This window comes from Microchirus variegatus, assembly GCF_963457635.1.
Source record: "Microchirus variegatus genome assembly, chromosome: 6".
NCBI lineage: Eukaryota > Metazoa > Chordata > Actinopteri > Pleuronectiformes > Soleidae > Microchirus > Microchirus variegatus.
The window spans coordinates 33,495,707-33,517,819 of record NC_139807.1 but is presented as its reverse complement, the minus strand read 5'-3'; the positions used below and the strand labels follow the sequence as shown (position 1 = coordinate 33,517,819).

Genomic DNA, 22,113 nt, shown 5'->3' with positions numbered 1-22,113 from the left:
AAAGAAACCTAAATGAGGGTGCAATTATCAGCTCTGTTTTTAGGCTTCTATTAAGAATTGTAATAAATGCATCATTAGTCCTGACTTGAGGAGACTTCAGGCCTCGTTTGTAACTCGTATTTAAATGCTTTTAATGACTCTAACTTTCCAGCAGCAAACTAAAAACAGTGCAGGTTGGTTTGGTTGCTGTTTCCCATCACGGCTCAAACCTCATGCAGCAGAAAACAAGGCTGTATTGTAGTGAATGAATGAATGAATGAATGATTGAATGAATGAATGATGTCACTCACACTCTTCACTCTCCACCGCGGCGTAGTTTCCCGATTCCCTGAACGTGATATTTCCCAGGTGCAGAACCCCGGCGACGATCTGCAGCACCATGGCTCGGTCCTCGGCCGAGATGCCGATCACACCCATGGCATGCTGGGAAATCAGAGGCGAGCATCGTTAAACAAGGGCCACAGTGTTGCTCGACACACTCTTACTGTATCCTCTCTCATGGTTTGACCGGTAAATAAACACAAACAGAGACAGAGATGTGAGCGTTACCACGGTCTCCTGGAAGTCGCTCTTATCGTTGATGTCGTCCACTTTGTAAGAACCAGACTGATTGAGGTAAGTGTAATAATCCAGGCTTGTGATTCCAAGAGTGTTCTTCTGCTCTGTAGTGGCTCCTTCTATCAACTGCACAAACACCAACAATACACTTATGACACACGTGCTGCAAAGAAAAGAGTCAATCTGTACAGTTCTGTGTGATAATGGGTCAGGATTAGGATTATCATCTGTTGTCACCTGATAAAATATATGGAAACTCCGTTCCCCGGGATTCCTCATGACGACGCGTGATTTCTCCAGCAGGAAGTTGGAGATTTTGCCTCCGTCTGGTTCACCGCCGGAGCTGAACTGGATCTCAAAGTATTTCCCCTGATGGATCAAAGCACGGGTTTGTTCTTCAGTTCTGGACTGAGGCCGGATTAACGTTTAACGTCACCGCTGTAAGAGCTGGAATACTCACACCTGGGTGTTCTAGGGTCGCCAATAATGTGTGTGTGTGTTTGTGTAAAGTGTGTCTGAAAAGCCAAACACACCCTGACACAATTTACTGTGCTGTATGTAAACATTATTTATGTCTTAACTAAAGTGCATTAACAGTGTCTACAGCACTTTTTCTGTCTGATTGGACACAGATAAACTATCACCAACATTAGTCTGACATTATAGAATAACATTTTGGTTCCACCAAGCAAATAAAATATAAATTTAATCATTCAGAAATATTCTATTTTATTGTTTAAAAATACCCTAGCGCTGTCAAACGTTAATACGCCAACTCGCGTTTCCATGACGACTGACAGGAAAAAGACGTGCGTGACGTCATGTTTCCGTGACTCCCGATTGTTAAAATGAGTCTCTAAAGCTAACGCTAAACTGTAAAAACAGAGACACACATACGCAGTTACACAGGTACGCTAATGTTATTTGTTAGCGCTGCTCTTTTCCTTTAATAAACAGACCGCTCCAGTTCCACTGTAGGCTAACCCTAACGACGCTAAAAGGAGCTAATGCAGCTAACGGAGCTAACTGGTAAACTGGTGTCGCGGCACGTAAAAAAACATGACGTCACGCGTGTCTTTTTCCGGTCAGTCGTCATGGAAACGTGTCGTGCGTACCCTATTGCACAGCACTAACATACACTTGATCTGTGCAACTCTGATCAAGGGCGGGGCCTTAGGAAGCTGCCTGCTGATTGGTTACTGAGTTTTGGAGTGACAGCTCAATGAACCGGAAACAGTCACAGGATTGGAGTCGTCAGTCCCTCTGGATTTTATAATCGTCAGATTCTTAACGTTAGTCACGTCAAACCAGACGGACAGCGACTCCAAGCCTTAGACTAATCTAATTCCATATGATATAGAGTTTTACCTCTTTTAAACAACACATTTACCACCCAAATTTACATACAACAGCCATTTCAAACACATGAAGCTTAAACTGCACGGCTGCCATTTGTAAGTCTCTGTCACATGACCAATCTAGTGATTTTGAAGGATTTTTTTATGTCTTTACTGACTCTTTAATAAAAGGGAACCGTTATATTTAATGACGTATTTACTCTCCGTGACAAATCACTCTGTGATTCATACAAAAACAGTGAAAAGTAAAGTCTTACAAATCTGCTGGAGTTGTTGTTCCTCACTGTCTTGGCGTTTCCAAAGGCCTCGAGCAGAGGGTTGGACTGAAGGATGATGTCTTTGACGTGCTGCGACGACACGCACACACACACACAGTGAGACACACACACACACACGTGCAGACAGAAATGTGGAGGACATCATCATCATCATCATCATCATCATATCTGTGAACCATCTGCATGTCAGAAACACATGAGCTTCAAATCCAGACAAAACTCCCACTTCAATTTTTCTCTACAGAAGTAAATGGAAATGATTACACAGGAGTTTTTTATTATTATTATTTCTTGGAAACTTAGTCCTGTAAAAAAAAAAATCACATTTATATATATTTCTACATGTATTTACAGTGAGTTTACAGTTTTTCTAATGACACTAAAGCCCATAGATGACCTCTGATGTGACAGCGCTGAGTGGATTAAATATAAAATCCACACAGTGATCACAGCAAAGGCATTTCCTCATCAAACTTTAGATCTTTGTCTGTGGCTTAGGAAGTGGACATCTGCTGGTGTGTGTGTGTGTGGGGGGGGGGGGGGGGGGGCTGCCAGATGGCTGGGGGGGGGGGGTTAGGGTGAACGGGAGGCTGAGGATGACGGAGCAACAGGTTTAGAAATTATTTTACAAGAGATTAAAGTGAAAAAACTGTGATTTTTCTCATTGATTGAAAGCATTCAATTTAAACTTAAACTTAAACCTCAGAACATGGTGAAAGAATTTCTCTCTCTTTGTTGAACAGTTAAAGTATTAACCTTTTATAATTTACGAAATTGCATTAAACATTAAATCTATGCAACAAAAAAAGAAGAAGAAAAAGCAACATCAGTCCTTCTCACCTGAACTCTGGCTCCGCCTCCTGACACTCTGGAGATGTAGCCCATGATATATTTGGCCGCCACCGTCTTCCCTGCTCCGCTCTCACCACTGAAAAACAGAGAAACAGGTTAATCTGATCCTGATGATTCCACTTTTTGTGTCTCATACTGTAGTCAGCTCACTGTCAAAGTGCATCAGGGCAAATTTCCTGAATTTCAAAAATTCATTAAAATTATTCATTAAGAGCTTTCCAAATATTTTCAACGGATCCTTGTTCAGGGCGATGCCGACTATTATGATGGTAAATTTCAAGTCGTTCCGAGATACTTTTTGTTTTCGAGAAGAAAGTCATCCTGAGTGTTAAACACACACAAAATCAAACCCTAATCTCAGCTCAGTAATTCCATCAGAAATAAGGACTAAGGATTTCTTCTGCTTTGTCACATCAACAGATGTTTGTTTTTTCCCTCCTTGCCTCTCACTCTGCCAGGGTCAAACGTATTTGGACACATGTGGTTTGGCAGTGGACGACAGTGCAGTCTGTTATTCTTTCACGTTGGTAAAGCCTCGGCCTCTGTGAGAAACAGCTGCAGGCTGTTATAGACGCTGCCAGAGGAAGTCATGGGAGCCACTCCATTACACAGCAGCAACCCTCCCCCCCTTTATAACTCTTCATCACTGACCAGGTTTGACCACGCTGCAGAAAACTGGAGCAGCAAACATTATATTCTGAATGATCATGATAGTATTTAATCTGACACCGTCCTTTCTCTTCCTGAACGTTACATTTTTATAATCTTATTCTGAGCGATCAGCAGAGTAAACATCACCATGGGAAGACGTCGTAAACCTGTGCAGATATTTATTAACCAACCAAACAAGGAAGTGAGTTCAAAACAAGTGCAACACAAGGGTTTAAGCCCAGAACACTGTCGCTCAAATTCAAAACACCATCACTAACGCCGGGTGATTTTTACCCGAGATAATGAATACACCCAATGAAAAGAAGATGTCATCAAAATATATCAAAACATGACAAATTACAGTCGTGTTCTTTTATTTTAAACGGTGTCATGTCTAACAAAATGAAAGAAAAGCATCATGACGGGACAAATTACTGGAAAATAAGGAATTTGGGAAAAAAAATGGCAAAAAAAGAAAAGAAATTAAGTCACATAAATGTATTTTCTTGGATGAAAACCACCCGGGAATGGTGTTCTAGGGTTAAAGACAACACTGGAGTTTAAGTGCCTTTATACTCATATAAATAATCATATATATAAAATCATATTCACAGCATTTTCCCATAGAAGTTGCATGAGTGTTTTTCAGGATTTCTAAAGACAGCAGTGATAAAAACGTGTGTTTAAAGTATGTTTCACTCTCTCAGACGGCAGCGTGATGTCCTTAAATTTCAAATCAATGCACACAACTTGAAATGGAAACTCCATGTGATTAAAGACAATAAGCAGGATGAATGAAGCCGTCTAAAAGAATCTGAACCACTGATACCATGGTGAGTTTTAAGACAAAGGTTTGAAACAGAAGTGACGGCTGCAGTCCTGACAAAGTCAAAGTAACTCAGTCAATCGTCCGTTTACTGTCCTCGCGTCTTTGGAGCGAGAGACAAAAAAGCCAACGACGTGAAAACGTGAAACAGCTGCAGAGTGAAACACATCTGTGATCTGAAATGAACTGAGATCAAAGTCATCGACAGTTAAAGAAGAATCAAAACAACATTGGACTCTTAAGACTGTTCCATACCCAACATAGTCAGGGAGGATCCTCCTCTCTCCATATGTGACTCAGTGGTGACGAGCAGACGATAAGAGAAAGACAGAACTATACACTCACTGTCCTTTGTACTTTATCTATTTACCTTTGTCACTCAGTAAAGTTATTATTATCCGTCCATCTTCTTTATTGATCCAAAAACAAAACGTTTCATTGGATTAAGTTTCTGATCTAAACCACAATCATTTAATTCCTGCACAGACTTAGGAGAAGCTCCTGTGGAATTTTTCCAAATTCAAATCTAGACGCCATCGTCAGCAAATAGAAATTCAATATACACGTCCATAAATGTTTTAGCCCGAGTCTAAATCTGTACTTCTTTTTTTTTAAATTAAAAGAATCCTGGCACTTGTCCCTTTACGAGCACGTCTAATTTTAACAACGGACAGATTTTTTGACTCCTGTGAAGGAGAAAATCACAGCGACGTCTGGAAACGACACCAGGAAGAATTATTAAGAGAAACTAAGAGTCCTGGGATTAGTCCAGTCTGAACTGAATAAACCTGCCTTATTTCAACATATATATATATATATATATATATATATATATATATATATATATATATATATATATATATGTATGTATATGTATATATATATATATATATATATATATATATATATATATATATATATGTATATGTATATGTATATATATATATATATGTAGTATATATATATATATATATAGACAAGTAAATATTGTCATCTATTGTCTATTGTCAAAGGTTTTGATGCAATCTGTGAAAGATGTTTTGATCTAACCGTTCTAACCTGATTTCACCAACGATGTCAAATGTGAGGGATGTTTTCTGGGGAAATGAGTCACATGATGTGGTTAAAACACCGTGGTAAAGAGATTTATTTAAGGGATTTTGTCAAAAAGTGCTAAATCTCTTTCCTCTGGTCTGAATTCCCCCCCGACAGTAAATTCACACATTTTGTGAGTAAATGTGAAAAAGGCTGATGCAGAGTGACCACAGGGCCTGACCATCAGCAGCCTTTGTGTCTTTGTTTGATGAGACCTGCTTCATCAGAAAAACCACTTCCATGCTTTTGTTTGCTCATTTCTGTCGGTCACAGAATCCACCTCAGTGCTTTTCTGTTGAAACAACAGGACAAAGTGCTGAAGCAGGAGCTGCTTTGTCATGAGGTCAGTGCGACGGTCACCAGGTGACTGAAGCTGTGAGGACCACATCTTTGTACCAGGATGTTCTTTAAAGCCTCTGGAAACCAGAAAACAAAAGTCTTCTAACAATGTCATTTAGGGTCTTCAGTACATAATATTTAATGTAATGTAAAAATATTAGAAATCAGTTTTCAACCAAATTTCCTTAATTTAAAAAATTCATTAAAATTATTCCTTAAGAGATCTGCAAATATTTTCAACAGATCCTTGTTCAGGGCGATGCCGACTATTATGATGGTAAATTTCAAGTCATTCCGAGATACTTTTTGTTTTTTGAAGAAAGTCAGTTCACTGTCAAAGTGCATCAGGGCAAATGGATCATTTCATGAATTTCAAAAATTCATTAAAATTATTCCTTAAGAGGTTTGCACATATTTTCAACTGATCCTTGTTCAGGGCAATGCCGACTATTATGATAGTATTTAACATGTAAAAATATTAGAAATCAGGCGCTGTCAATCAGATCTGCCACCCCCACAATGTCCTGACCAGTGGTCTAAACCAGTCTAAACAGCAAAATGAGCTGTTACTAACCAGGTTTTTTAATGGTTATGAATAGTTATTTACACTCAGACTTTTGTGGACGCTTAATGAGTCAACTTGATATAATATAAGCATTTTTAATATGACAAGCCACGTTTCCAGAGGCTTTAAAACACTCTATGATATGAAATCTGTGCAGTGTTTTCAGGTATGAACATCAGGACACATCAGTCTTATGTAGTGATGGAAAAACACCAAACAAACAAACAAACAAACAGACCAGTCATGTGTAGAAAAGCATGCAGTAGAACCTGTTGTGTGTGATCTGCTGTTCCCCTCCCAAACATGATTATCACGCTCTCAGCTTCATTAGAACGAGTCACAGATCACAATCTCACGCTCTCCGACAACATTCTGAAGACGGCGATCACATTCAACGCAGACGCTGTCAAACTCATTTTCTCTGAGGGCCACATCAGCATAATGGTTGCCCTCAAAGGGCCAGATGCAACTTTCTGTGTTTATGACTTATTCAAGTTACAAATATGATGCATTATAGATGTAACCCAGTCCGCGATGGTGTTTCTTGACAAACAAACAGTTTTAAAAGTCTGTATCTGGTCGGTGAAGACCTGCTCACACACTTTCAGCATGCACTGCTTCGAAAATGCACTCTCAGAATAGCTTTAGCTTTTGTGAACGCATTCAGCTGCGATCACAGTCTAAATCTCAATTTCACTCGTCACACGATGCATAATGATACACTGCGACCTAGTGGCCGGACGCTGTCCCTTTGCGGGTAACGCAACCGCCATGCATTGTGGGAAATGTAGTTTAGGGTCAACGCACGCCTTAAAGCTGCATAGACCTACTTTAACACAGATTTTTAAGACCAATGAATCACTCGCGGGCCACACAAAATGAGGTGGCGGGCCACATCTGGCCCCTGGGCCTCGAGTTTGACACATTTGACTCACCTGATGATGACGCACTGGTTCTCGCGGTCGATCATCATGTTTCTGTACATGTTGTCAGCCAGAGCGTAAATGTGAGGAGGGTTCTCGTACTGAGCCTGTGACACGTGACAGGAAATCAACATCAGAATCATTCGTTTACAAAGAATCAAAGAGATGAAATTCTACTCACAGCTCCTTGATACATCTCGATTTCTTTTTCTCCAAAGTACGGCATCTGCTTGAAGGGATTGATCGAGATGAGCACGGGACCGATGTACGTCTGACGACTCAGATTAAGGATTATACAGAAGACAAAACTGAAGACAAACTGAAGACAAACTGAAGTCAAAACTGAAGACAAACTGAAGACAAACTGGAGACAAAACTGAAGACAAACTAAAGACAAACTGGAGACAAAACTGAAGACAAACTGAAGACAAAATTGAAGACAAAGTGAAGACAAACTGAAGTCAAAACTGAAGACAAACTGGAGACAAAACTGAAGACAAACTGAAGACAAACTGAAGACAAACTGGAGACAAAACTGAAGACAAACTAAAGACAAACTGAAGTCAAAACTGAAGACAAACTGAAGACAAAACTGAAGACAAACTGAAGACAAAACTGAAGATAAACAGAAGACAAACTGGAGACAAACTGGAGACAAAACTGAAGACAAACTGAAGACAAAACTGAAGACAAACTGAAGACAAACTGGAGACAAAACTGAAGACAAACTGATGACAAAACTAAAGACAAAACTGAAGACAAACTGGAGACAAACTGAAGACAAACTGAAGACAAACTGAAGACAAAATGATGACAAAACTAAAGACAAAACTGAAGACAAACTGGAGACAAACTGAAGACAAACTGGAGACAAACTGAAGACAAAACTGAAGACAAAACTGGTTTAAATAAACAGGAAGAGTTCAGGTTTAAATTGAAAACATCCGTTATATTTTCACATATGAACGTGTGGTGGACAGAAGTGACTTAATCTCAACACAGAATGCAGCAGTGGATGATTTGTGGATTAAGCCTGAGCCTAAAAAAAGTAACCAGAGCTTAGAAAATAACAGAGAAAACACTGACCACACAACAGTGTGAGGTTTATGGCCTCAAGCTGAAAATGACACTCAAGGCAAATTGTGGGTGGTCTACGACGACCTACAGAGACCTACAGAGACCTGCAAGGACCTACAAAGACTTACAGAGACCTACAGAGACCTACAAGGACCTACAGAGACCCACAGAGACCTACAAGGACCTACTGAGACCTACAAGGACCTACAGAGACCCACAGAGACCTACAAGGACCTACTGAGACCTACAGAGACCTACAAGGACCCACAGAGACCTACAAGGACCCACAGAGACTTACAAGGACCTACAGAGACCTACAGGGACCCACAGAGACCTACAAGAACACACAGAGACAACTTACAGAGAGTCTATGCATCATTTGTCAAAGGGGTTATTCATTCATTCATTCATTCATTCACCAACTCATTTTACACCATGAACAGTTCCTCTGTGTGTGTGCAATAACTTATAATTAGTATTTTTAAAGGAACAATAGAAAGTTATAAGTTACTGCACTTCTGAAGTAACTTACCCAACACTGGTGGTCGCAATTTAAGCTAAGCGAAAGTAAAATACTCCCTACATATTCCTAATAATATCATGTGACCCTGACGTGACCCTGACGTGACCCTGACGTGACCCTGACGTGACCCTGACGTGACCCTGCCACACAAACATATCACCATCAGATCATCAGCACCGAAATGATAAAAGATCACAATCTAGTGACACAGTAACTCAGCTTTGCTTAGTAAATATAACATGAAGTTTATTATAATTGTTAAAGTGTAACCCCTTACACTACTTGTTAGAGTGATAATATTACATTCATATATTAATGACGTAGTAAAAGGACCACAGATACACTGTTTTCTCTGCTCTTCTTCTTCTTCACACAGTTTTGAGTGAATGTTTCACCACAGTGAGACTGAACTGGAGTAAACGTGTCAGTGATGAGGTCACAGGAGTCAGAACACAGAGACTCTTTGACCTCTTACTTCACAGCGGCGTCTCAGGAAGAAGGCGTCGCCTCTCAACACTGACCTTTATCCATCAGCGCTGCTTAGTTATTCGTCATATTCGTCACATGTGTGTGTGTGTGTGTGTGAAACTGTGAGCGAGGACACAAAGGATACAAAGATGTAGTCGTCCATGTATCTCTTCTTCAGGTTGTCCACGATGGCGTCCTCGTTGATCTTGCTGAGCAGCACCATGTCGTCCACGCCGCTGTGTTTGACATTGTGGCTCTGCCAGTGGTACCGGTAATGGCCCCGGCTCCCCTGCAACAACACAATCACCATCGTTATCCACAGATAGACGGATAGAGAATGAAGGAGTGTGGATGAATAAGAGTCTCAGGGAGCTTTCACACCTACACCAAATGCTGTGGTTCGGTTTGTTTGCGTCGGTGTGAATGGCTTACAGAGTCTTACAAGGAATAACAGTGACCTACAGAGACCTACAGGGTCCTACAAGGACCTATAGAGACGACCTACAAAGACTTACAGAGACCTACAAGGACCTACAGAGACGACCTACAATAACCTACAGAGACCTACAAGAACCTACAGAGTCCTACAAGGAATTACAGTGACCTATAGAGACTTACAGAGACCTACAAGGACCTACAGAGACGACCTACAAGAACCTACAGAGTCCTACAAGGACCTATACAGTCGACCTACAGAGACCTACGAGGACCTACAGAGACCTACGAGGACCTACAAAGACTTACAGAGACCTACAAGGACCTACAGAGACGACTGACAGAAACCTACAAAGAATTAAAGAGACCTACAGAGACTTACAAGGACCTATAGAGATGACCTACAGAGACTTACAAGGACCTACAGAGACGATCTATAGAGACGACCGACAGAGACCTACAAGGACCTACAGAGACCTACAAGGACATACAGAGACGACCTACAGAGACTTACAGAGACCTACAAGGACGTACAGAGACTTACAGAGATGACCTACAGAGACGACCGACAGAGCCATCAGAGAACTACAAGGAATTACAGAGACCTACAAGGACCCACAGAGACGACTGACAGAGACCTACAAGGAATTACAGAGACCTACAGAGATGACCTACAAGGACCTACAGAGACGACCTATAGAGACTTACAGAGACCTACAAAGAATTACAGAGACCTTCAGAGAACTACAGACGACCTACAGAGACTTACAGAGACCTACAGAGACTTACAGAGACCTACAGATGACCTTCATTGACCTACAAGGGCCTATAAGGACCTACAGAGAACTACAGATACGACTTACAGATACCTACAAGGACCTACAAAGACCTACAGAGACCCATAGAGACCTACAAGGACCTACAGAGACCTACAGAGACCCACAAGGATCTACAAAGACCCACAGAGACCCACAAGGACTTACAAAGACCTACAAGGACCTACAGAGTGAATGAGAGTGTGGCTCTGACAGGCTGACGTAGCGTGGCTTTAACACTGCTGAGATAATCAGACAAAATGAAAGCCAAGGGGAAAACGTTTGACTTTATTTTCCCTCCTCAGCAGAACACGTAGCTGTGTTTACTTTGTAATAAGAGCGAGGTCAGGATTCCCAGAAGTGCTTTGTGTTATTTGTCCATGTGTTAAAGATGCTTTTTATCCAGCGTTTTCCCCTCACACTGACGAGTGTTTGGAGAGCTGATGGAGAGCTGAGGTCACTGTGAGTCACTGTTGTCTGGCTACTGTGGACAAATCACACCGAGCTGTGAGAGGACTGAGAGTCTTTCTCCTGGACATTAACTCAGTGAGGAAGTGTGGGCCGAGAAGCAGCTGAACAATAGTCTGGGATTCTTCTACTGTGCTGGAGTTTACAGATTATTATATATATATTTTTAAAACAACAAATAGTCTGGGGTCTGAAGATGGCCTCGCTGTAACAACTGAACACTTCTTTCCTATCAGCTTTAAGGGCTTGTGACATCATGAACAGTTTAATTTAATCCAATAATCCTAATTCAGTTCTGTTTGTGGTTGAATTAAAGCAGAAGATCTAAATAATTAAATCTCTCACATGGGTTTAAATGTTTCCACAGATAAAAGTGCAGTGAATATTAAAAAAGGGAACAAAACCACAAAATAAAGCCGTGGAAACACATTGTGCTTTCAGTAATTATCTTTAAACGACTAAATCAAGGAGAGCCAGTGAACTTTTAATATCCTCCTCCAGGGGGACTTTATTCTAAAACCACTTTATAGACTTCAGGAGAGGAACAGCAAATTATAGCTGTGTTAATTCTCCAGATCACACCTATTAACACGTTTTACTGCTTTCTAGGCGTGGCACAGTGAGACACAGCTGACTGCACTGTGTCCACTGACGTCTGTGATGTTTGTGATGTCTGTGACGTCTGTAAAGTCTGTGATGTCTGTGACGGTGTCAGGTGGACGAAGACAAAACCACTGTGTGAAATACAGGGGGGTCTGTCAGTCATAAAGTGTCTATGACCAGGCGATAACGTTTGTCAGCGCCAACACAGTCCTCTGTTAAGGACAGTCTTTACAGTGCCATCCCATAATATCCCACCATGTCCACAGACATAAAGAGATAACAGAGGCTATTTGTGTGTTTCGCATGTTGTAAATTTTTGCAGGTTGTGCAGCAGTGCAAGTAGTTTTTATTTGTTTTTATTGCTATCATTTTAATTTACTATAAAACATTTTTTTGTGTTTCTGGCTGTTCTTTTAAATTATATTTAAAGTTGAGTTTTGGTGGTTCAACAAATCCTCAAGTTTTGAAATCAATGAATATCGTGTCTATTAATCATGATTTCAATATCAGTCAAAAATAATTGTGATTAATATATTTGCCATAATCGTCCAGCCCTAGTTGAAACGTGTTACAGTGTAATAAAAAAACATGATTTCTTATAATTGTATTATTGTATTCTGTATTTTTAATGTTTTAATGAATTCCTTTTCCAAATGGAAAAGGCCACACAAGCCCACATCTGACAGGGAAAATAGCCAATACTGCAGCGTGGCACCTGGGCTGGTGAAACAGTATTGCGCCCCCCGATTATTAATGGGTATTTCGCACACTGGACAAAACACAGCTGTACACTAAACCTCAAGAAGAAGAAACACAGAGTAGTAATAGTTTTTCAAAGACAGAAAAATCGACACTGCGACACTGATGTGACAAAATAACGTGATATTAAGGAACTGAGAGACTTCAGCACATCTTTTAGAAATATTGTTCATATAAAGACACCATTACAGTCACATAAAGAAGACGTCTCCCTTCTGTCATCATCATCATCATCATCACCCTCCAACCCCCAAAAATCCCATGATGCATCATTGGAGACACAAGGCTCTAAAAACACTGAGAAAAACAAACTCTACAGAGAGAACAAATGTTCTGGGTTTTTTTTGTCTTCTTATTAAAAGAAGCAGTCGTACAAATGAAAACCTTTCTCTGTAAACTGCAGACATGAAGAAAACGCTATATTTAACTGCTCTCTGCTATGTCTGGAATGACTGTGTGCAGATTCATGAAGGAGGAGGAGGAGGAGGAGAGTTTAGAGGTAATGAAGGCGAGGAGGAGGAGGTGAACATCCAAACATCCAAACCTCCCGAGGACGGAGTCATCTGTTCCGACTTATTACAAGGCCTCGTTTAATCAAAGTGAGAGGAGTAAGAAAATATTCTTACATAAAGAAGAGCGGCGTGAGGGAGCAGCTCTGAAAACAACCACACACCAGAGCAAACCAGGACCTGAAGATCCACAAACTCACAGTTTAAAGGTCCAGTGAGACAGAATGAATCACATCTAATGCTGACACTACACTCCCTCTGTTAATCTGTTCATTTATGAATCAGGTTTATGTGAAAGAAGTCGTTCCTCATGGTAAACATCAGCCTAAAGACGACAGCCTCCGTCAGAACATAACATAATAAAAGAGTATTATATTCAATTTATGCCAACAAACTGGAATTAAATAAGGAAACAATTCAAGTGAAATCTCATCACTACATCATACTTTAATTGCATCTGTGCTGAGTAAGTAAACAAATGTGGAAAAGTGATGAAGACGTTGTTTCTTTAGTGTTCTACTAAACTCGGGGTTTTCTGGAGAAGTTGCTGACGAAGTAAACAAACAAACCTGTGTGTTATAAATCCTTACGTACAAGACTCTTTTTTGGCAACGCAAGCACAGATGAAGTCATATTGTGCTGAAGGTCAAGAGACCAGAAATAAATCTCTTCATTCCAGGAAGTCTGACGTACTGTAACACACACACACACAAACACACACGGTGCAAACACACACACACACGGTGCAAACACACAGGGGAAATCTGGCAGAGTTGGTGTCTGTGGTGATCATAACAACATCATCACCATGGAACTACAGACGTCCTCCTCCTGAGCCGAGCAGCAGCAGCAGCAGCACAGACACACAAGCTTCTGACATCACTGAAACATGTAAACATGTGTGACATCACACTGAAACATAATGATTCTAACATGTAAACATGTGTGACATCACTGAAACATGTAAACATGTGTGACATCACACTGAAATGATGATCAAACATGTAAACATGTGTGACATCACTGAAACATGATGATTCTAACATGTAAACGTGTGACATCACTGAAACATGATGATTCAAACATGTAAACATGTGTGACATCACACTGAAATGATGATTCTAACATGTAAACATGTGTGACATCACACTGAAACATGATGATTCTAACATGTAAACATGTGTGACATCACTGAAACATGATGATTCAAACATGTAAACATGTGTGACATCACTGAAACATGTAAACGTGTGACATCACACTGAAATGATGATTCAAACATGTAAACATGTGTGACATCACTGAAACATGTAAACGTGTGACATCACACTGAAATGATGATTCAAACATGTAAACATGTGTGACATCACACTGAAACATGATGATTCTAACATGTTAACATGTGTGACATCACTGAAACATGATGATTTAAACATGTAAACGTGTGACATCACACTGAAATGATGATTTAAACATGTAAACATGTGTGACATCACTGAAACATGATGATTCTAACATGTAAACATGTGTGACGTCACACTGACACATGATGATTCAAACATGTAAACATGTGTGACATCACTGAAACATGATGATTCTAACATGTAAACATGTGTGACATCACTGAAACATGATGATTCAAACATGTAAACATGTGTGACATCACTGAAACATGTAAACGTGTGACATCACACTGAAATGATGATTCAAACATGTAAACATGTGTGACATCACTGAAACATGTAAACGTGTGACATCACACTGAAATGATGATTCAAACATGTAAACATGTGTGACATCACACTGAAACATGATGATTCTAACATGTTAACATGTGTGACATCACTGAAACATGATGATTTAAACATGTAAACGTGTGACATCACACTGAAATGATGATTTAAACATGTAAACATGTGTGACATCACTGAAACATGATGATTCTAACATGTAAACATGTGTGACGTCACACTGACACATGATGATTCAAACATGTAAACATGTGTGACATCACTGAAACATGATGATTCTAACATGTAAACGTGTGACATCACTGAAACATGATGATTCAAACATGTAAACATGTATGATGTCACACAGACATCACTGAAACATGGAGATGAAAACACGTGAAAGCTAAATCAGAGTACATTCACGTTCGTCTCCCCTCATTTTTCAGCCCAAAATCAAACTACAGCACAGAGGAATTTCACCAGCAGTCGTGATCCATAAGCCCAAGCTTTGCCTTCATGCAAATACCATGACCATATATGGAGGGGAGCGCTGTGCAGCTCTGGCTCCAGGTCCAGGAAATGGCTGGGTTTGATTCAGAATCATAAGCCGACACTTTTCCCCTCGTTTCTGCCTTCTGTTTCTGTGTGTGTGTGTGTGTGTGTGTGTGTGTGAGGAGGAAAAGAAATAATAAGCAACTTTACTCATGAATCACTGTGTAGAGGAGGAGTGGGAAAATACAAGTGAGTGACTGAGTGAAAGAGTTTCTGTGCGTTTCAATGAAGTAAAGTTCAAACTTCTGGATGTGAGAGTCTCTGTGGTCGAATCCTCTGACGTCTTCAAATCTGTATAAATCACAGCTACAAGACAAACTAAAAGTAAAAGTAAAACCACAGCCTCAGCGAACACGTCAGCAGATATGACTCTGACTTTGACCTGAAGGCCGACGACACCAGAAATCCCAGCTATGATAAACTCTCATGTTCTGAATAAGCAGCGCTGTCATGTCTCACTTTACACACATCACACACACACACAGTGTTTTCATGGTTGTGTTGATTGTGAATTCATTAACCAAACCATTTCCCACTGCAGTATGTTCCTGTACGCAGAACGTTCCAGCAGATAAGGAGCGTGTTGCAGTCATCAAAGCTTTGTTGACCAAAGCACTTTTTTGTATACTCAACAAAAACATAAACGCACAAACTTGAAATGGTGAACAAAAATAGAACGTCACGACATTTGCTCAGATTCTTGATGATGCACTTGTTTATGGAATGATTTGCTTTATAATCTCAGATTGAGTATTTAAACTCTCCAGAGTCATGGAGCATGACAGAGTGGTGGTCAATATGTGTGACCGGTACACAGACACTCTTTATGGTCTGCTCAATAAAAGGGCACACCAAAATGTGGACAAAAGTTAACATTTATTCATTCAAAACAAATAAAAACTTACTTACTGTGCAAAAAAACAAACTTGTATAAATAAAAGCTTAGACTAGCTGCCTTTTTCTCCCAGAAGTTACAAAAATAAACTGTACAGAAATAACGCAAACTGGTGTTTTGTGTGGTTTTTCTAAACAGAAACTTGAAAAAAATCGATTTTTGAAGTTTATGAATCAATTCAGAATCGTGGATGATTAAATGTATCATCGCAATTCCTATCGCAATTCCTATGTGAATCAATTTTTCCCCAACCCCTATAAAGTTACTCTGTTTTGTCACATAAGTTTTTCTTTGTGTGTTTATATTTTTCTTGAGTGCACATAGCTAATCTTTATTTTCCTGTTTTTCGTCTGTAACTGATCATCAGAACACGTACGCTTCGTCGGTTTACAACCTATTAAGTTGTATATTAAGTTGTGTGTAGAATAAAACCTCTTAAAGACACTCGAGTTGTCCATCGTACTTGTTCTGTGGTGGTTATTGAGCTGTAGGAAGCAGCTGGTTAAAAACTGGACACTGAAGATCAGGTAAAGAGTGACTCAGAGTTATCTCTCACTGCTCTAAAGAAGCAACCGTGATTCACATGTGATTTCATTATCAACCAATGACTGAGATGAAGGCAACAACAACAGAAACACAGACTCACAGACCTATGAAATAACATATGTTTTGGTAAAATAAACTAAGACTTCATGAGTTAATGTACTGTGTGTATGTTTGGTCATTAATGTTTTAGTCTGTGGTTCAAATAAAGACAAAAGGTTTGGTTGTTTCTAACTTCAGGAGTTATTAACGCTCTGTGATTATTGTGTGGAGAAACACTGGACCTGTACTCTTTAAAAACACAGACATATTTATGTGTGCTCTTCTACTAAAACTATGTTATTTATAGTCTGAGATAAACCATTTTAATATGGTTTTGTTCTTGAGTTTTTACCTTCATGGCAGTAAATCACTATCACTAACCGTAGTTCAGTAGTGATAGATTCAGCAGAAGAAAAGTGCCTGTGATACAAACTCCACCACAGTAAACTCTGAGTCAGCTTTCTTTTGTTTGAATGTGGGCAGCAAACATTAGCCAAACAGATCCTCACAGACCGATGGGAAACTTCAGGATTACTTTTTAAACATGTGAATGTTTGACTGGAGCAGAAACTCCGAGGCTGAGAGTCGACCTTTGAACACTGAACGATAACAAAAGACACGAGGGAACGACTCAATCACAAACTCACTACTATAATATGAAGGCTGGAGAGTAAAGAAGCGTCAGGAGGTTCTGTATCACACACTAAATCTGTCTCTAAACAGCTTTATACTCTACTGTCTGTGTTTGAACCGAGTCCAGGACCAGGATCAGGATCAGGATCAGGATCAGGGACAGATACTGAAAAAAGTGCTGAATGAGACTGTTTTAGTCTTTAGAGGGGGAGGAAAAACTAAGATAAACAGAAACTAAGATTAAACACAAGCCGTGTGTGTGTGTGTGTGTGGTGTCAGAGGAGCAGTGCCCCATAAAGTGAGACAGTCTGAACTTATGAAGGATGGGATATTCATTAAGGTCACACACACACACACACACACACACACACACACACACACACACACACACACACACACACACACACACACACACACACACACACACACACACACACACACACACACACACACACACACACACACACACACACACACACACACACACACACACACACACACACACACACACACACACACACACACACACACACACACACACACACACACACACACACACACACACACACACGTACCAGAATTTCCACTTTATAAATCAACACAATTACAAATATCTACTTCATGAATGATATCTATAAAGAACTACTGGGTGTAGTACCATAAAATGTCTGCAGGTGGAACCGGGTTTTTGTACCAAATTGAGGAGCTCTGTTAAAAAATAGAGTATAGCATGTTTACAACCTAAGGAAGTTATTTCCATGAAAACAAAGTGAGGACCAGCCAAAATGTCCTCACTTTGTAAAAATGTCCTCACTTTGTTGGTTAAAAACGCTCACTGGACCTCAGTGTGTGTGGATACAGATGATTTTATAGTTTTGTTTACAAATGAACAGGTGAATCAGTGAATCGCTCTGAGGACTAACATTACAGAATAATAAAACATTGATATGTGTTGAGCCAGCATCTTAAACATGAATATTTCCCTCTGTAACTTTGGTCTAATGTTGGCACAACTTTATCGTCTTGTTTACAGATTCACAGCATGAAGACGTGGTTTAACATGGACGACACACTATATACAGTATATATTATATAGGACTTTTATTTCCACCTGCCTCTGTGGCGTCTGTGCTGCAAAAACAGCTATTTTCGATATGAATAAGCTTTATGTGACATTTCCTAACATAAATACACGATTAAGGCACTGAAATATTGATTTTAATGTCAGAGGGACGTTAAAACCTTCATAGAAAGTTTATAAAAGTGTGATTTTTGTGTGTCACTGGGTCATTTGCATGTAACCGACACTGCAGCGTTAATAATGCATCAGACAGAGCTTTTCCATGTGGAGACTCGTCACTGTGTCGAGGATCAGAAGAACTCCAGGTCACCGACAAAGAAAGGGAATGAAGAGTTATTGTTGTTGTTGTGTTCTGGGGTAACACGAGAAGTGACGTTCTAAAGCTGTGCCTGCAGGGCAGGGGGTGACCACCATCATCATCATCATCATCATCATCATCAGAGACTGGACGACACATGATCTAACTGTGGAAACTTGGGATGAGTTCACTTTAAACATGGCCGACTGAGTCACTCTGTTCATAAAGGCTGATATGACAGAGTGTGTGGTTTAAAGGCTGGATCTCAGCTCACAGACAGGAGTTTCCTTTTTAGAGCAGAAGCCTCAGTCGTGGTTTAAGAGTGGAAACTCACTCACTCACTCACTCACTCACAGCCACAAACAACAGCGTCAATGAACGAAACCCAAACCAGACACTGGATCCATGGAGATGACACTCTTTTAATCTGAGAGTGAAGAGGGAGGAGGCGTCGACTCCACACAGAGAATCATGTTCAACAACAAAAACACTGAGGACTTGTCTTTGTGTTTCCTCTCGTTCATCACAAATCATCTACAGGAACTTTCAAATGGGACTTTTGACAAAAACACTAGCGTTCAAGTTTGTGCTCACTTAGAAATTAATCATAAATACACTCTGTACATTGTTAAAGTGGTAAAAACGTCTGGTTTTTAATAGAATATGTACATAGGTGTATAAAGGCTCATTTCCAATGTTCTAATGGTACATTGTGTTTGCTAATGGCGTTAGAAGCTATTGGATGATTAGAAAACCCTTGAAAACCCTTGTGCAATGATGTTAGCACAGCTGAAAACAGCTTTATTTGGAATAAAAATCATTATTTCTAATCTCTTCAATGTCTTGACTATATTTTCTATTCATTTTGCAACTCTTTTGATGAATAAAAGTCTGACTTTTAAAGGAAAACACAAAAAGAATTGTATCGGTGAGGCCAAACTTTTGAACGATATTGTACACGTAAAGGAAATCCTCCAACTCTGATCATATTAGGTCACAATGGTTTAATGTAATAATAATAATAATGAGTCATATGAAGGAAATGCCTGAAGGATCAGCGCTAACATGAGTTCACTGCAGTCTTTAGTCATTGTTTCCAAAAAGATCTCCATGAGGAGCAGCTGCAGCAGCACTGAGATCATCAATTCATCAGATCATCATAGCATCAGATCATCAGTTCATCAGATCATCAGATTAACAATTCATTTGATCATCAAGATCATCAATTCATCAGCTCATCGGATCGTCAGTTCTTCAGCTCATCAATTAATCAGTCCAACAGATCATCACGATCATCACGATCATCAAGATCATCAATTCATCAGATCGTCAGTTCATCAAGATCGTCAGTTCATCAGATCATCAGCTCATCAATTAATTTGATCATCAAGATCATCAATTCATCAGCTCATCAAGACCGTCAGTTCTTCAGCTCATCAGATCATCAATTCATCAGCTTATCAATTAATCAGATCATCAGTTCATCATGATCATCACAATCATCATATCATCAATTCATCAGATCATCAATTCATCAGATCATCAATTCATCAGCTCATCAGTCCATCAGATCATCAGTTCATCACATTATCACGATCATCAATTCATCAGTTCATCAGATCATCAATTCATCAGTTCATCAGATCATCAATTCATCAGTTCATCAGATCATCAGTTCATCACATCATCCCTGATCATCCCTCACTAAAGTTCACTTACAAACTGTGAGTGAGTGAAAGGTCACTGAAGGTCAGACAAAGTGGATCCTCTGCCTTTGCCCATGAGCAACAGTCACTGTGTGGTTCCACTAAACACTGATTATAATTCTTCAGTCTGGTCATTAGCTGCATGAGGTCTAATAAAATGATCAAACAGAGCTGTGATAAAGCAGCAGGACAGTCATGTTGTTAATCTACTGCACTAAAGTCTTTTCTGCTGCAGGTCGACTGTAAACTTGTGTAACAGGACGATCAACAGCTGCTCAACACTATGCGTGTGTTTTAATAACCAACAGCAGCAGCTGAAGCCAACGCTCGTCATATCCAGTCAATATTATTGGCTAATATTTGCTTTGGCCCGGTTATATTATATATTATATTCATAAAAAGAGAACAAAACAGATTCCATGATAACATCAGAGTACAGAGAACGTCCACATGGAATTGAGTACATTTACTTCTCTATATTGACTGTATTTAGTGTTTGAATAAAACTTTACAAAGCGTCAGTTTAGATTTAAAGTGACTTGAGTCAGAGCAGAATTCCCCGTGTGTGACAAACACACACTGATTCAGTTCTGCCGTGGAACATGAGCCAGAAAACACTAACGGCTAATTTCAAAGCAGCTAATTTTGACTCGTTTCCAAGACATTCGTTCATGTGTTTTCATACAACAGCTGACGACTCTTTAAAAAGCTGTGACTCAGCTCTGGTTCCACATTTTTATTTTCCCTCTGCAGTCTGAGCCAAACTGAAGCTTCTTCTACAGTCATGTTTTCAGGAGATTAAATCAAATAAACGTCTGATTTAAATGATTTTAAACAACGACCCTCACACAGAGACAGCGTCTGTACGTGGAAGTAAACTCAAATCAACGTTCTGATGGCGTGAGAAGTTAAATGTACTCGGTGAAACTATTGGAGCAGATAAATAGAGGACAAACAGAGTCTCTTTGACCTCGTTCTCTTTTAACGACCAGGGAAGTCATACATGCAAATGTGTGGTTATTATGACAGGACAATGGTTTGGTTTATTATCTAAGAACAAGGAAAACTAACTCCACAGACATGAAAGCAACCGGTTAGCACAAATAAAAACATTACTTTAGCACTCGAGCTGAAATGTTTCATCGTAGGTAAATGTGAGCGTTTTACTCACCGTAAATAAAAGCAGTGATCTGATTAAAGACTGAGATAATTAGGTAATTTCTGTCTTTATTGATGATGTCGGGAAGCAGCGTGGGATCATGGGAACTCTTGTCTTTTTGTCACATTTGTGCTTTCAGCAGCAAATGTAAAGGGTTAGTGACAAATATTCATCATAAAATGAAAAAACAAAACTCAACACAATAACTAACTAGTGATAGTGAATGTTTTCTTCATCACTTCATCATATTATTTCTGAAGTTACAGCAGTGATGTAAACAGGAACATAATAACGTGACCGAAATGAATAAAAATACAGAGTTCTAGAGATTTGAAGAGAGTAAGAAACATTTTGGCTAATCCAAGTACA

General features: G+C 39.6%; 1 protein-coding gene across 2 annotated transcripts in view; it reads right to left on the bottom strand.

The window, feature by feature from the left end:
• Nucleotides 1–22,113, bottom strand: part of myo1ea (myosin IEa) — a 52,870-nt gene that overhangs the window by 26,658 nt on the left and 4,099 nt on the right. For both annotated transcript variants that reach the window (XM_083891227.1, XM_083891228.1), the window contains exons 2-9: nt 9,659–9,802; nt 7,627–7,716; nt 7,458–7,552; nt 3,035–3,122; nt 2,174–2,263; nt 796–927; nt 550–684; nt 291–423 (exon numbers count right to left, since the gene is read on the bottom strand). In XM_083891227.1, coding sequence (XP_083747353.1) covers nt 291–423; nt 550–684; nt 796–927; nt 2,174–2,263; nt 3,035–3,122; nt 7,458–7,552; nt 7,627–7,716; nt 9,659–9,802 — 907 coding nt within the window. The remainder of the gene's footprint in view (nt 1–290; nt 424–549; nt 685–795; nt 928–2,173; nt 2,264–3,034; nt 3,123–7,457; nt 7,553–7,626; nt 7,717–9,658; nt 9,803–22,113) is intronic.